This window comes from Odontomachus brunneus, unplaced genomic scaffold (assembly GCF_010583005.1).
Source record: "Odontomachus brunneus isolate Ranch 3 - 2012 unplaced genomic scaffold, Obru_v1 Obru_scaffold_099, whole genome shotgun sequence".
Lineage (NCBI taxonomy): Eukaryota > Metazoa > Arthropoda > Insecta > Hymenoptera > Formicidae > Odontomachus > Odontomachus brunneus.
In genome coordinates this window covers 1,189,909-1,203,730 of record NW_022639549.1, presented here as the reverse complement: position 1 = coordinate 1,203,730, position 13,822 = coordinate 1,189,909, and the positions used below count along the sequence as shown (strand labels likewise).

The following is a 13,822-nucleotide window of genomic DNA, read 5'->3' as shown; positions in this document are numbered from 1 at the left end:
TTTTTTTTATATATATATATATATATATATATATATATATATATATATATATATATATATATATAAATAAAAGTTATCTTCAACCAAGGGTACTTTTTTATAATATATCGCACATTTTGGAGAAGCTTATTGTTATGTACTGAAAAGATTTATAAAAATATTATAAAACTTTATCGAAGATAAATAGATACTCTGTATAGTAAGCAGGATTTTTTAATTTTAATTTAATATATATATATATATATATATATATTCTTAACTGTCAATAATAAATTTACTAAGGTGTATTTTGAATAAATTTGAAGCTTATGTATATATGATAAACTTATGATAAATTTGCAGATATATAAACTTATAAAATACTTGGAACAAGTAACATATATTTGAATGCAAAATGTATTTTTCTGTATATACATATGTGCAGAGCAATCGGATGGGGGATGGAAAAGGTGATAGGCGGTTGGAGATACCGGAGGTCAGTGGTGACGTTAATTATGTCACTCGATCGTCGCGGCTAAACGGCTGTTTTCTACAGCCTATTAACTTATTGTTATTATTATTGCTATGATTACCTATGTGCCGCGCACGATATGGGATATGCATGGATAATGGATAAAATAATTTACGGCGTGAGAGCGGTGTGAACGAGCCGGTGATTGAAAATACGAACGGCCAAGTCGTCGTCGTCGGTGCTGCCGATAAGCGAGTTTATCACGCGACATTGGTTCTTCAAGCGAGCGTGTTTCGCGTCTCTATGCAAATTGCGGGTGAACTAATACTCACCGTCCGGAAATGGGGTGCCTCGCGAGCCGGAAATAAAATGAAATCCAGCGTAATAGAATGGCAACGCCGATTGACTAGTCGCTCGACAATGTTTGCGGTCGAGTGCTGATCAAATTTTCGACAGCGTCGCGCTTCGTGCAATCTCACCAATTTTTTCGAAATCATTCGCCCAGTAGCTTCCTCTCGTTTCCCTTATCCGTTGTGCCTCAAGCGTGTCCATTCGGAATTTTTTTGCACTCACAATGGCTTTATGAATATTAATGAAAAAAGGAATCCATTTTTTTCTGCATTAATCATCCGGATAGACAAATGTACGTAAATTTTTAGTTTTTACCTTTTTACTCTAGTCAATTTTTAAAAGTTGCGTCCTTTATAAGTGCTTAATATGACATTTGTATTTGTCATTTGGAGTAATGGAATAGAGATACGAAAAAATACGCGAAAAGCATTATCAAAATTTTATGAAAACAATACACGAAATACAATATGAGAATATAACTATTTGAATATAACTTTTAGTAAATTTGTTAATGTGATGCATCAATATTACACAAATTTTATATTATTGTATAATGTAAATTTAATTCAATACAACATATCCCCAGATAGACAGGTGTAAATAAATTTCGTAGCAGTTATATTATTGGATTTTTAAAGTTCTTTATAAGTGTTTCATCTGGCATTTATATTTATCACATAAAATGACGAAGTAGAAATACGAAAGAAATGATCGAAATTCGCTGAAAATATATCATATGAAAATTTATTTTTAAATATATAATATGAAAATTTGAGTGTAATTTGTACTAAATTTTTGTTGTTGCATCAATATAAAAAAATATATTATTGTATAATGTAAATTTGATATTTAAATTAGTAGAAGGACCGGGAAATCGATTATTTTTACTGTTCTTTAACAGATTTCAGAATTAAGCAAGGAGGGATTTTAAAAGCTATCTTTGATATGTTTAAAAATCTTGCTTGCTTACTTTGTAACTTGTTAGAAAATAACAGAAATAATGTGTTTTGCCAACTTACCTCGGTCTCCTTTATACAGTATATTTACTCTGTATATTTGCAATAATGTAATTTAAAAAATTGTAAAGTTTCCATCATCGATTTTGTCTTACGTCGATATAATCATGAAAGTCTGTCTGGGCAGTATTATATAAAAAAAATATTGATCGCATTTAAGACTTTGAAGTGTTGCTTCAACAGTGTGTCTTGACGCATGGAAGATGTAACAAAATTCGCAAAATAAGATGTGCGACTGAGTCGGTGGCGAGGAAACGTAACTAAATCTCTGAATATGTTGCAGGTGGTGACCTTCCGAGCAGAGCCCGCTGGAGCGAACACAGGCATGAACCTTAAGCTGGGAGGCGTGTTGGCTCTGAACGAGGCGTTACGAACCAAGTAAGTATTATTTTCTTCGTGATCCTCTTCCTCGCTCCCCTCATCGGCCCATCATTCGCCATCCTCGCTCGCCTCCTAAACGACTCTCCTTGACGTGAAGGTAATGTTTCCGACGACGTGCTATCGTCAACGTATCGATCAGACCGTTCGGAGCCGGAAGCTGCAGACTTTAGAGTCTAAAGGGGTTTCCGTCTCATTCAAACGAGACACTCTTCCCTCTTACAATTAAAGCGGACCAATGGCCGAGAGATAGATGGATAAACAGATAGGATAGGATAGGGAAATGTGGAGGGAAAAAAAGGGAATCGTTGAACTTACTCGTGCAACTGTGCTCTTACGCTCGATAATTAGGGTAAAAAGTTCAATTATTGACATCCCCCTTAGTTAATGACACTCTAGAAAAACTTTCTTTCTTGCGACCAATGCCATCTGTTCACAGTTTTAGTTGTGTAGATCGCTTTTAGGATCATAAAGTGCAGACAAGGAGTTTAACTGCAATGCTGGTTGCAAGAAAAGCCAAATTTATCTAAAATGTCAATGATTAATGCTCGTTTATACCAGCATCGATTAAATTTTAAGTTGAGTTAAGGATTATATTCGCGCATAGATTTTATATTTAAGATCATCTTAAATTCATCTTCAGATGCTATATGAATCATATAACTGGCTACGGAGCATCTGAGGATAAACTTAAGACTATCTTAAATAAGATTCTACTATGAATACTGTCAGCGAAGCTTCGAACTAAGTTTAAATTTAGGTTAAGGTTTAGTCCACGTTGGTAGAAATAGGCATAAGGGAGATATCAATAGGCATATTGAGTGTTCACTACAAACTTCTACGTATTACTGGACTGCTAACTCCTTAAATTTCACTTATGTAAAATCTCTACGTAAAGTATGCACTGGAGAATTCAATTATGCGCATACGACTATAGTTGGTACGTCATTCTTTCATATTTCTTTATATACTTTGTCCATGATTTCTGTAGTTCTAACCTGTACAATCGTGAGAAATATATTAAATTATATATAAATAGCATATATATTTAATAATTTCAGAGAGTGAAATGTGCCCTTTTTACGACAAATACTAAAAACATTAAAACCTAACTTAATCACTTTACATTCGCAAATATATGTTGTCATACGCAAAAAGAGCAACTTTATAAGAATGACTTTAATTTTTCGTTTTGTACGTAAAAATTGTGTCATTTTAAGGAGTTAGCGGTCTGATAACATATAGAAGTCTGTGGTATCTTTACTCTACTCAGGATCATGATGCACACTACATTGTCTCTGACTGCTGAGGAAGAGATAGGAGTGGAAAAGGTTCAGGTGTAAGTCCGGAGGATCGCAGATAGACTATATCTATGGTGTTGGATGGTGTGTATGTATACATGTATGATATGCAATAACACATAATAATCATTGTATCCTTCATCATCATCATTATATTTACTGGTATAATTAATTACTCGCTTAGATATGAAACCTAATAGGAACATGATTGCACCGTGCCCGTTTTTTCCGCACGATGTTGGCGCCTCCGATTGCGACTCTGCCGTCACATTCGTCTTTCCACCACCATCACCTCCTCCTTCTCCTCCTTCACCTCCTTCCGCGTTCGTTTTACCGGGGTTTCTCGAACGCACACGTGTATACGAATGTACGTCACGCGTGTCACTGTCTCGCCCGCGTGTATTATCCCCTTTCCTCGTGCGTATACAGGTACAGACGTGTTTATCGTCGTTAGACCGTGAGTCGTGTTGCGTATGTGTGTACGTACGTGTTGCGTGCACACACACGCGTGTGTGCACGTCGTCGTCGTCGTCGTCGTCGATAAAATACGCGTTTCGCGCGCGTGCACGTCACTGGCTCTCTCCTCCTCCTCCTCCTCCTCCTACTCTTCGCAGCCGTTACAAAATCTAGACGTGCGTGTGAACTACGCGCGTGTTACGCGTGTAATACAGTGTATGTGGCACCGTGAACGCGGGCATAATAAGTCTGTACACAAAAGAGGGAGAGCGCGCGCGTAGATTACGGAGAGCGGTGACCGCGCGGGCGAGAGTACGCGAACTCGTGGCGACTCCGTCTTCTTGAGCACCCCCTGCTTCCCTCCCTACGCCCTGCCGCTCGCTCGATCATCGATCGCGCTAGATCGTTACCCTCTGCGCGACGCGACGAGCGCGCGTACCACGTTAAACGGGGGTTCAATGAAACGAGTCCGCGTGAACCCTCCCGCGACGGGAACTAAAGGTGCGAGACACCGACGCGTACTTAAGTGGTTGGCAACTGTGATGTGCAATGCAAAACACAACGGGGAACGTGGGTATATGTATGTATGCGTGTGTGTGTATGTGTGTGGGGTTGCGACGGAAAAATACACCGCGTATTGTCCCGCCGCTGAGAAAGTCCGTTTCTTCTCCGCCGCGGCGCGTAAAAGATGAACAGGTTTGACAGGCAGCCAGGTGAAACGCACGGTACGTTCGCAATGTCGGTCCTCCTGTGTTTCGGCGAAACGCGTAATTCCGTCGGTCCGTGTTGGTGCCTGCGTGCGCGTCGTTCTTCGCAAAAGGTCGCGTCCCCCCGTCGCCAGTCTCTCCTTGCGCCTCCGCGTTTTACAAAAAGGGCCCGGCGAGAGGCGCGAGAAGAGAGGCGCTCTCGGGTGTCCGTCGTATAGGTCCGAGACTCTATCGTCTTGGGTCTCCCGTGCGACTCGAGCGAGTCTCACTTGATGAGCGCTCTCACACACACACACACACACACACACACACACATACACACGCGCGCGCACACACACATACACACGTCGTGGATCTCTCGCGCTTCTCGGTTATCTCCATCGCGTGCCGCGAGCCGATGCGCGGCGCCAACATCATCGGGGTTGCCCGGGCCGGCGTTTCGGGTGCCCCGCGCCGTCGGTGGGCGTGCGGGCCCACACGAGGCTCACGGTGCCCCCATAGTGAGTACATATAGATATACACATGGCAATCTCTCACAAGAATTAGTCGCTATCGTTATCAATTAGTATCCATTATTAATTAATAGTCAATCAAGTGTCGCTCGAACAGATCCGCAAGTCAATCGGCAATATAATGGTGTAATAATAATCATGGTAATAATGGCAATAATAATAATGGCGAGAGATAATAACGTAATATTGCCGCAATAATAATGATAATAATAATAATAATAATGACGATGATAATAATAATAATAATTGATAATAATGTGATAATCGTAATAATCGCAATAATAGAGTCACAATAGCAATATATAGATAATCAATAGAGCTCATAATAAATAGACACGCTCAACGCATTTCTCGTAGAAACTCAACGACATTACAAAAATGAAAAACTCTGACGTCGCCGTGGCCTTTTCCATCTCGCCGTCGCGAACGTTCCGTTCCTCCAGCGATGCATTCTCATCCCGGTTGCCGGTTTGCGCGACGTGTCGGTCGCGCCGACGCTCCTCCGTCGTCACCGTCATCGAGGGATGCTCGGTAAGCATCGGTAAGCTCGCGGGAGAATCGGCCCCGACGCGACCTCTCATCTCTCCTCTCTCTCTCTCTCTCTCTCTCTCTCTCGCGTCGTGCGAAAAATCGCGCCGGCGCAAAACTGCGCTTTCCATAAAAGTGCGCGGTCGATCGAGCCGCTCGCGATCCCGCGATCGTCGAGCATGTTCGTCAAGTTCTCGCGGCAAGAGAGAGAGAAAGAGAGAGAGAAAGAGAGAGAGAGAGAGAGTGAGAGAGAAAAAGATAGAGAAAGAGAGAAAGAGGGAGAGGGACAATTGTGCATTAGCATCGATCGATTGCGCGCGTCGTCTGCTGTCTCACGACGAGAGGGCAATGCGTCCGCGTGTCGACGGAAAACGGCGTCGGCGGCGTCGGTCGCGCGCTTTCTTCTTCTGCTTCTTCCTCCTTCTCCTCCTTTTTTTCCTCCTCCTTCTCCTCCTCCTTCCCCTCCTCCTCTGTCTCCTCCTTCTCCTCCTCCTCCTCCTCCTCTTCTTTTTTATTCTCCGCAACGCAGTAATATATGTATATAGCACTCGTTTTCACATCTCGTTCTCATAGTCGTTAGCTCATCTCACTCCATTACATAATCCGCGCACGCTTATCACTCACTCATTGTTGATTTTTAGGAACAGCTAGTAGCGAGGTTCGGTTACTCTATCACGCAATCTCCCGTACTCGAAACTCAAAACGCCAAAACCGACGCGCCGGTTTTGCGTACACGCGCACGTACGTAGCCGCGTTTTGAGAGTCACGCTCGTATGCGATGTGTAACTCTGAGAGTTCGTACACAAAATTCGATTTCAGTGTCGCGCGTGTGTATGTGTGTGTGTGTGTGTGTGAATATGCCGTGCATGTGTGTGTGTGTGTGTGTTGCGTGTACGATTGTGTGTGTATGTGTATGTATGTATCTGGTGTTGCGTCTCCTCTCTATGGATGTACATGTTTGATAATTGGCTCTGCATGTGGACGCATACTACAATGCCTATTAATGATAACGGGGCGCCCTTTTTTCCTTACCCCTCGCGAATGCGAATTCGAAAAACTAAGATCGCGATCTCTTGTGCGTTCAAATGCATATTCACCCCCTCCTCTATACGCGGTTCTATACGCGCACACGTAGGAAAACGCGGCAAAAAATGCGCGAATTTTTCACTTTTCTCTCTCTCCCTCTTTTTCTCGTAATCTTAGCGTCTCGGATCAGGCCGTCGCGTCTTTTTCCTCGCGCGTTTTCTATTCTCTCGGAACATGTTGCCCCGTGCTCGTGTTAGTGTTAGGGTTCTCATGGTTTGCGGTGATCCTGAAGATAGAGTACGGATTTGCAGCCGTCGAACGCGCGCGAGTCCGCGACGATCGCCTTAATTAGTCGCACGGGATCGGTCGCACCCGTCGTTATAATTGTCTTATTCTGCGAGGTATCGGTTTTTTTATACGAAGAGAGATTTCACGTTTTCTTTTCTTTTTTTTTTCTTTTTTTTTTTCTCTTGGCCGGTACGTCCTGTAAAAGAGGATCGTGCCGGTCGGGAAAGACGATCGGCTGAAAATTTCGATATTAGCAATTCGATTAACTGTGTTCTTCCTAGTGTGAGTATGTGTATACGTGTATGTGTGTGTGTGTGTGTGTATGTTGCTTTCTTACTTGTCAGTTCGTTTGTTTGTACGTATGTATGCGTGTATTCGCGTGTCCGTTGGAACGTGTACGTGTGTTAAATGTACGCTAGTTCAACGCTGTAACGTTTATATAGATAATAATCAATACATGACCACATACATGTAAATATAATATCGTAATCTATAATCATAATAATAATAATAATTCAAATATAATATTAATAATCGCCGTTTTTTACCAACGTTACGTTAGAAAAAGCATCTTTTGCAGACAGGAACCTCGAGTTGCTTAGTACCTTAGAAATAGTTATTACTTCGCTTTTCGTTTGATCTCAACGACCACGTGCTCTAAACGCCCCCGAATCTCAGACACTCTCCCCCGGCTTCTCGAGCCCCATTCCCCCGCCCCCGGAGACGAACGCGCCCATCCGTCGGTGCATTCCTTCAACCCTCCCCGTGCCGTTTCTTCTTCGTTCTGTGTGCACGCGACACCCTCGTTCTCCCCGGTTCTCTATCCAGTTTTTCTCGCTTTGCTCTTCTCCCTTTTAACCTAATGATTCACGTAAATTCAAGAACGCGGCGCGTAAAACGCCGCGGTGTCTGTTTTTCGTTTTGTTTCTCTCTCCTTTTTTTTTTCGTTTTTCTTTCGCAACTTCCGGTGGCACTTCCGGCACTTACGCATTTTCTTCTCTCGCATACCGCGCCGCCTCGCCGCATGCGCGAACTTTCGTTTCTTCGTGTACGCCCTTAGAGCGCTACCAGAGCGAGGAACACGACGTACGTACGCGTGTAGACACGTCACCGTTCCGGATAGTATCCGCGAGGATTCTAGTACGTCACAACATCATATATATATATTTATATATGTATATATATATATTTATCTACTTAAATATATATATATTCTTCTTATTTATTCCCTTTTTTATTCATTTATTTATATATATATATATATATATATACTTCTTTTCATATATATATATATACCCCTATGCGTGTGAGAAAATGTGTGTGTCTCTCCGTGCGTCCATGCGCCGTCCCTGACGACACGCGTGTCCTGCCCCCGCGCCCTACCTCATCCCCTTGTCCCTTATACTCTACGGTTTAGTCGTTATTTATTCGTAGCTTACCCCCTAATAGTGAATTGTTTGTTGTTCTCGATTTTACACGCGATTCCTCTCCTTGTCGTCGATCGAGAGAGGCCGGATTCTTAGCCCGCCTTCTCCAACCCATGGCTCCAGTCGATGCGAGAAAAATACGCGTCATACCTACGAGACGCGAGCGAGCGAGCGATTTGTTGCTCTGTGCCTTTCCGTCTTCTCTCGCGAACTTCTCCCGGTTCTAATCGCAGATTTAAAAATTTTCTCGCTCGATTTTTCGTTTTCTCTCTCTCTGTCTCTCTCGCGCGCACGCACGCGCGCGAGACCCTCGCCCGACACGGAGAAGAGAAAGGTCGGAGAACACGGAGGTCAGATACTGTCCCCCTTCGACGGTATCGGGTCGCCCCCTCCCTCTCTTAGCCCCGAGTGTCGATGTGTGCCGACCGGTTGTGTTTCGATCGTCGAGCATTGCTAGCAATAATCGTTACAGCTACCGACAGCTCTCTAATGCCTATCTCGTTATTACTATCGTTACGTTATTATTAGTTTCATTAACTTACTTTAGTAGTACTGTTACTCTATTATCATTATTATTAATATTAATGTTATTATTATCATTAATGTTATTACTAAATCATTTGTTTAGCGTTATTAAATATAATTTATTAAATATAGGAACCATGTGTTTCTGGGTCTTGCTTGCTCGTTCGCGCACGCGAGTCGTGTCGCCGACGGGCAACGGGGTTAATTGCCGCCTCATGCACACCGTCGCGTTTTCCCTTTCGTCCGCCGTCACGTTACGTCTCGTTTTCCCCTTTTGTCGAATTGCAGCAAATAAAGAGCGCTCAAAAAGTAAAACAGAAGAAAAAAAAAGAAAAAAAAAAACGCACGTGCCACCCTCTCGCTCCCAGTTGTCGAGTACCGTGTGCGTACAGTGCGCGCGTGTATACGTGTGTGTGTGTGTGGTGTAGTATGGTGTGGGGTGCCTGTGTGGGCGAGTGTGTATAGTGCGTGTGCATGTGAATGAGAAAGTGACAGAGAAAAGGTATGCGTATTGTGTGCGTGTGTGCGTGTACAGTTGTTGAATTTTCTTTCATTGCTCATCGATTTCGCGCGAATCGCGGATATCTCTGTCTCGTTCGTGACAAATACAAAACGCGCGATAGTGTCCCTCTTCTTTTTCTCTTTTTCACTTTACGACATCGCCATCGAAGTCGCTGAACGATCCACTGTGCCTTTCCGAAACACGCGCACGCACGCACGCACGCAAGCACGCATACACACACACATACACACTCATCTGTACGAGCGCACGCACAAAACAGAGAGACACACACACGCGCGCGCACGCATACACACAGATCCGTGGAAAGCCACGTGCATACGCGCGTCAAAACGAGAAAGAGAGTGATAGAGAGAGACAGTCAGATATCTATATATATGTATATATATATATAGATGTATGTATGTATGTATATATATATATATGAATATGTACGTACGTATTCGTAACGATGGCGGCGTTTTCAGTTTCGCGCGCCGCGCATCACACAACTACCCTACCACGCCGCGCCTTGTCAGCGTCCGCCTGTTTCCCACCTGCGCCTCGTTTTCTTTTCTTTCCTCTCTCCTGCTTCTTTTTCTCTCTTTGTAGTAACTCTGCTTTAAATCTTTATTATTACTTTACATAGGAACGTTTAAGTTAACCCACCTCGACGCGCGTCGTTCCGCGTCGTCGACGCACTTTCCCTCCGGAACTCGCCGTTTCTCTCCTCTCCTGTAAACGTGCCGCGCGCATCGCTCCGAGACATGCACCCATCGGATCGGTCCGATCGAACAGACCGACCAACCGACCGACCGACCGACCGACCAACCGACGACCGGTTGTTGTTTGGCTGACCGGTAAAGAGGATTCCCCGAACGCGCTCGTTCGACTCCCCGGGGCGATTCCGCCACTCTTGTCCCTACGCTCGTCTTCGTCGAGTCTCTCTGTCCTTTCGCCTCCCTTCTCTCCCCTTCATTATTTGTTTATTCTTCTTCTTCTTCGCTCGCATTTTCTTTCGTGCTACGAGAGGAACTTTGGAGAGCGCGCAACTTCACGGCGCGCGCTGCGCAGGATTCGCGTTACAAAAATAATAGGCGAATCGGGGGCGGGGGCCCGGAGAAGCTGGGAGGAGGCGGCGAGGGGAGGGCGGGGAGTGGTTCGTTTAACTGGTAACGCGGCAGTGGCGGTGCACAAACGACGACAATTCAAGAGAAAGAGATGGAGAGAGAGAGAAAGAGAGAGAGGATGGACGATGATCACGCGCTCTCTGATCTCTCGCGATAGTGTGGTCCACCGTTCGCGCATTTCGCGTCTTCCTCCTCCTCCTCCACCACCTCCTCCGCCCCTCCCCTGGCCCCTCTCCACCGCCACGGGGTAGATGCACCCCGGGGTGCGCACCCCGCAATGTCCACGGTGGAGAACCCGATGTGTGCACCTGACCATCTCCACCGAGGTGTACACCCGTGCTACCCCGTTGATCGCCGGTTAGGAACATTGCTCGTCCACTGCGAGGTCCTCGAGTCTGATCTCCTCCAAGCGACGTCCATCGATTGCTGTGCCTCGCTCTTCCAGCCTTTTCCACCCTCTCTCCCTGTCTCTTCCACCTGCCCGTTTTCCGCTTCTTCCGCACGTCCTCCTAGTCTGTGCCGTCGCACGTGCCGTCCCTGTCTCTGCGAGAGATGGTAGATCAACCCCCGAGATCCAGCTCCTCGGGCGGCATTTAACGTGCCCCGGCGAGGGCAGCGACCTCCTGCACCAGCTTTTGTCGTTTGACGTCGGGACCGTTGTTGTTGTCTTGGCTGGACTTCTCGCCGCCGCCGCCAGCCTGAGGCTGACCGGTGGTGCTCTCGGCGGCGGCTCGTGCCGCCAGCAGGGTGATCTGATTGACGACGTCTTCCATCTCGTCGGTAAGGGGATTCGTCTCCTCGCCGGATTGCACGCCGCCGTCCACGCTGGCGAATTGCTGTTGCTGCTGCTGCTGCTGCTGTTGTTGCTGTTGGTGCTGCTGGCGCTCTTGGGCGGCCTCGAGACGCGCGCGATGCTGCAACGTCTCGGCGTGGCGACGCCACTCGCCTACGGTGGTGTAGATGCGCGTCGGCACGCCGGGCTCGCACAGCGAGCAGGCGTAACGTGCTTGCACGAGGCGCAGGGCGCCGCGGCGTTGCTGATTGCCCAGGTAGCAAGAGCGCTGGTGCGCCAGCAGCGACGACTCCTGCGGATACGCCCTGCTGCAGCGGCGGCACACCAGGCACAACTCGGTCTCCACTTCGCGACAGTGCTGCGGCGGCCCGTTCTCGTCGGCGCCACACTGTGCCGGGCTCGGCAGACGGACCGTCTCCAGACCGGGGTGGTTGGGGTCTTGCTGTAGGAACGCTTGCATCAGGGACCGCGGCACCTGCACCTGAGAACCGCCCTCCACGTGCAGCGGCATCAGACCGCTTCCGAGTAGGCCACCGCTCAAGCCCGCAGCCGCTACTGAAAGCAAAGCATCATCGATTCTCGTTAGGACAGTCGCGGGTTTTGTGTGGGTCTGGTGTGAAATGGATTATTGCTCAGCACGGTAACTATGTGCCGGTAACTTAACCGTCTGAGTACCGTCTTGCTTTCAGACGATTTTGCTAAAAGTGCCAGAGAAGTTTTTGGGCAAACAATAGACTTTCATACAACAAGAAGACAAAAGATTAGAAGTTGTAGAAAGAAAGGCGAAAGATGTAATGTAGGAGCTACATTATTATTCCTCTCAATAGCAAATATGTAATTACCGTAGGTAATTACGTGATCTACATTCTGAAGTTTACACATGTATAAGTTTATTTTTATGTCAGGTTCTAAGAAGCATTATCGCGCTCATGGCACTTTCACTTGTCTTGTCTTGCTTTGAAGTATAATCAAGCTTCTCTTGGCATTAAAAAAATTAAATTAGTATCGCGAGTCACTCTCTAAAGTCTTTATATCCTATTTATTCATTTTGATATCAACAGTTTACGAAACAATTGGTTCATATAATTGGGATTATAGGAGCTTATAGAGTAGACTGTGCACTCCTATGAGAAGGTTGATGACAAGATTGAAGAACAGAGATATACACACCAAATCTCAGATTTGTTTTCTCTGTCACATAGTACTTTAGGAGGAAGCGAGGGGAGGAGAAACAAAAGAGAAAGTGAAACATATAAAAGAGTGAGAGGACCCATTGATTATGTGATCTAATTGTCTAATAGGGGCAACGAAAGAGGATTTCTTCTCTCTTTTATTCTCCCTACTAGATAATTAGACAATGAGAGCATTTTACTCTCTATTGTCCTTTCTTGTTAATGTTGACTTCATCTCTCCTACAATGCGCAATTTATTCTATATATCTATGGTTGGGTTCCTGTCATATTAAAAAACGTCCAGGGTAGTCTATATTTTTATATTTTTATCACCAATTTTTCATCAGCTTCTAATTAACTAGACAGCTTAGACAAGGAAAAGCATCTTACTCTCTATTGCTCTCTCTTACTAATGCTGAGTTCATACCTCTTATAACAATGTGCAGTCTATTCTATATGCTTGCAGTTGAGATCTTGTTACATTAAAAAAGAGTTGAGAGCTGTTCACATTGTCATTATCAACTCTCTACCTACCCACCAATTAGACAATTATAGATAAGAAAAGCATCTTGTTCTCTATTGCTCTTTCTTACTAACGGTAATTTCATCTTTCCTACAGCAATGCACAATCTATTCTACGTGCATAAAGTTAGATTCCTGTCATAAAGGAAAAAAGTTATGCACATTTTTGTCAAGTTAGATTTATAATCATTGATCAAGAATATGCATGACGAGTAAGTGAATATTCGTAACCACAGTGATTCCTCTTCGAGCTCGTTCATGAATTGACGATAATTGTCGCGACGCGTGCCAATTCAACAGTCAAAAAGACACATTCTGAATTTACCCGATCGCTGCAAAGGAGAGATAGCGCGGCTAGATGGCACATTCGTAATTGATTTGTGCCAACTTAGTTGTCATAATAGCATCCCCGACGTAACCGGGAGAGAATTTATGCGGAACCTGTTTTTGCTTGAGCGAGACAGGTAAATTGGTAGTTATTAGCTGGCCCGCGGGCCGATGCGCATTGACGGGATAATTCCTGCGGCCGTCTCGAGGAGGAGAAAGCGAGTGGGAAAGGGAGAGAGAAAGAGAGAAAGAGGCCTTAGGACTCGATACCGAGGTTCATGCATCGAGGGCTCCTCCTGACGCCTTGGCGAATGATTAATTCTGATTTCAGGATCATGCACCGCAAGGAGTTGGGGAAGGGGAGAGGTAGGAAAGGAAGCTGCTCTCTCACTCACTCTCTTTTTTTTTTTTTT

The 13,822-nt window shown here is 45.2% G+C and overlaps 1 protein-coding gene and 1 long non-coding RNA gene across 9 annotated transcripts in view; one reads left to right on the top strand and one right to left on the bottom strand.

Moving 5' to 3' along the window:
* Window positions 1–13,822, top strand: part of LOC116848728 — a 74,474-nt gene that overhangs the window by 56,076 nt on the left and 4,576 nt on the right. Inside the window, exon 2 of the long non-coding RNA XR_004379007.1 lies at window positions 2,102–2,196. This is a non-coding gene — a long non-coding RNA (uncharacterized LOC116848728). The remainder of the gene's footprint in view (window positions 1–2,101; window positions 2,197–13,822) is intronic.
* Window positions 3,640–13,822, bottom strand: part of LOC116848725 (zinc finger homeobox protein 3) — a 680,554-nt gene continuing 670,371 nt past the window's right edge. For 6 of the 8 annotated variants that reach the window (XM_032825123.1, XM_032825125.1, XM_032825124.1 and 3 more), the window contains one exon: window positions 3,640–11,943. In XM_032825123.1, coding sequence (XP_032681014.1) covers window positions 11,189–11,943 — 755 coding nt within the window. In that variant the 3' untranslated portion in view covers window positions 3,640–11,188. The remainder of the gene's footprint in view (window positions 11,944–13,822) is intronic. The other 2 variants (XM_032825132.1, XM_032825131.1) reach the window with 2 other exon arrangements.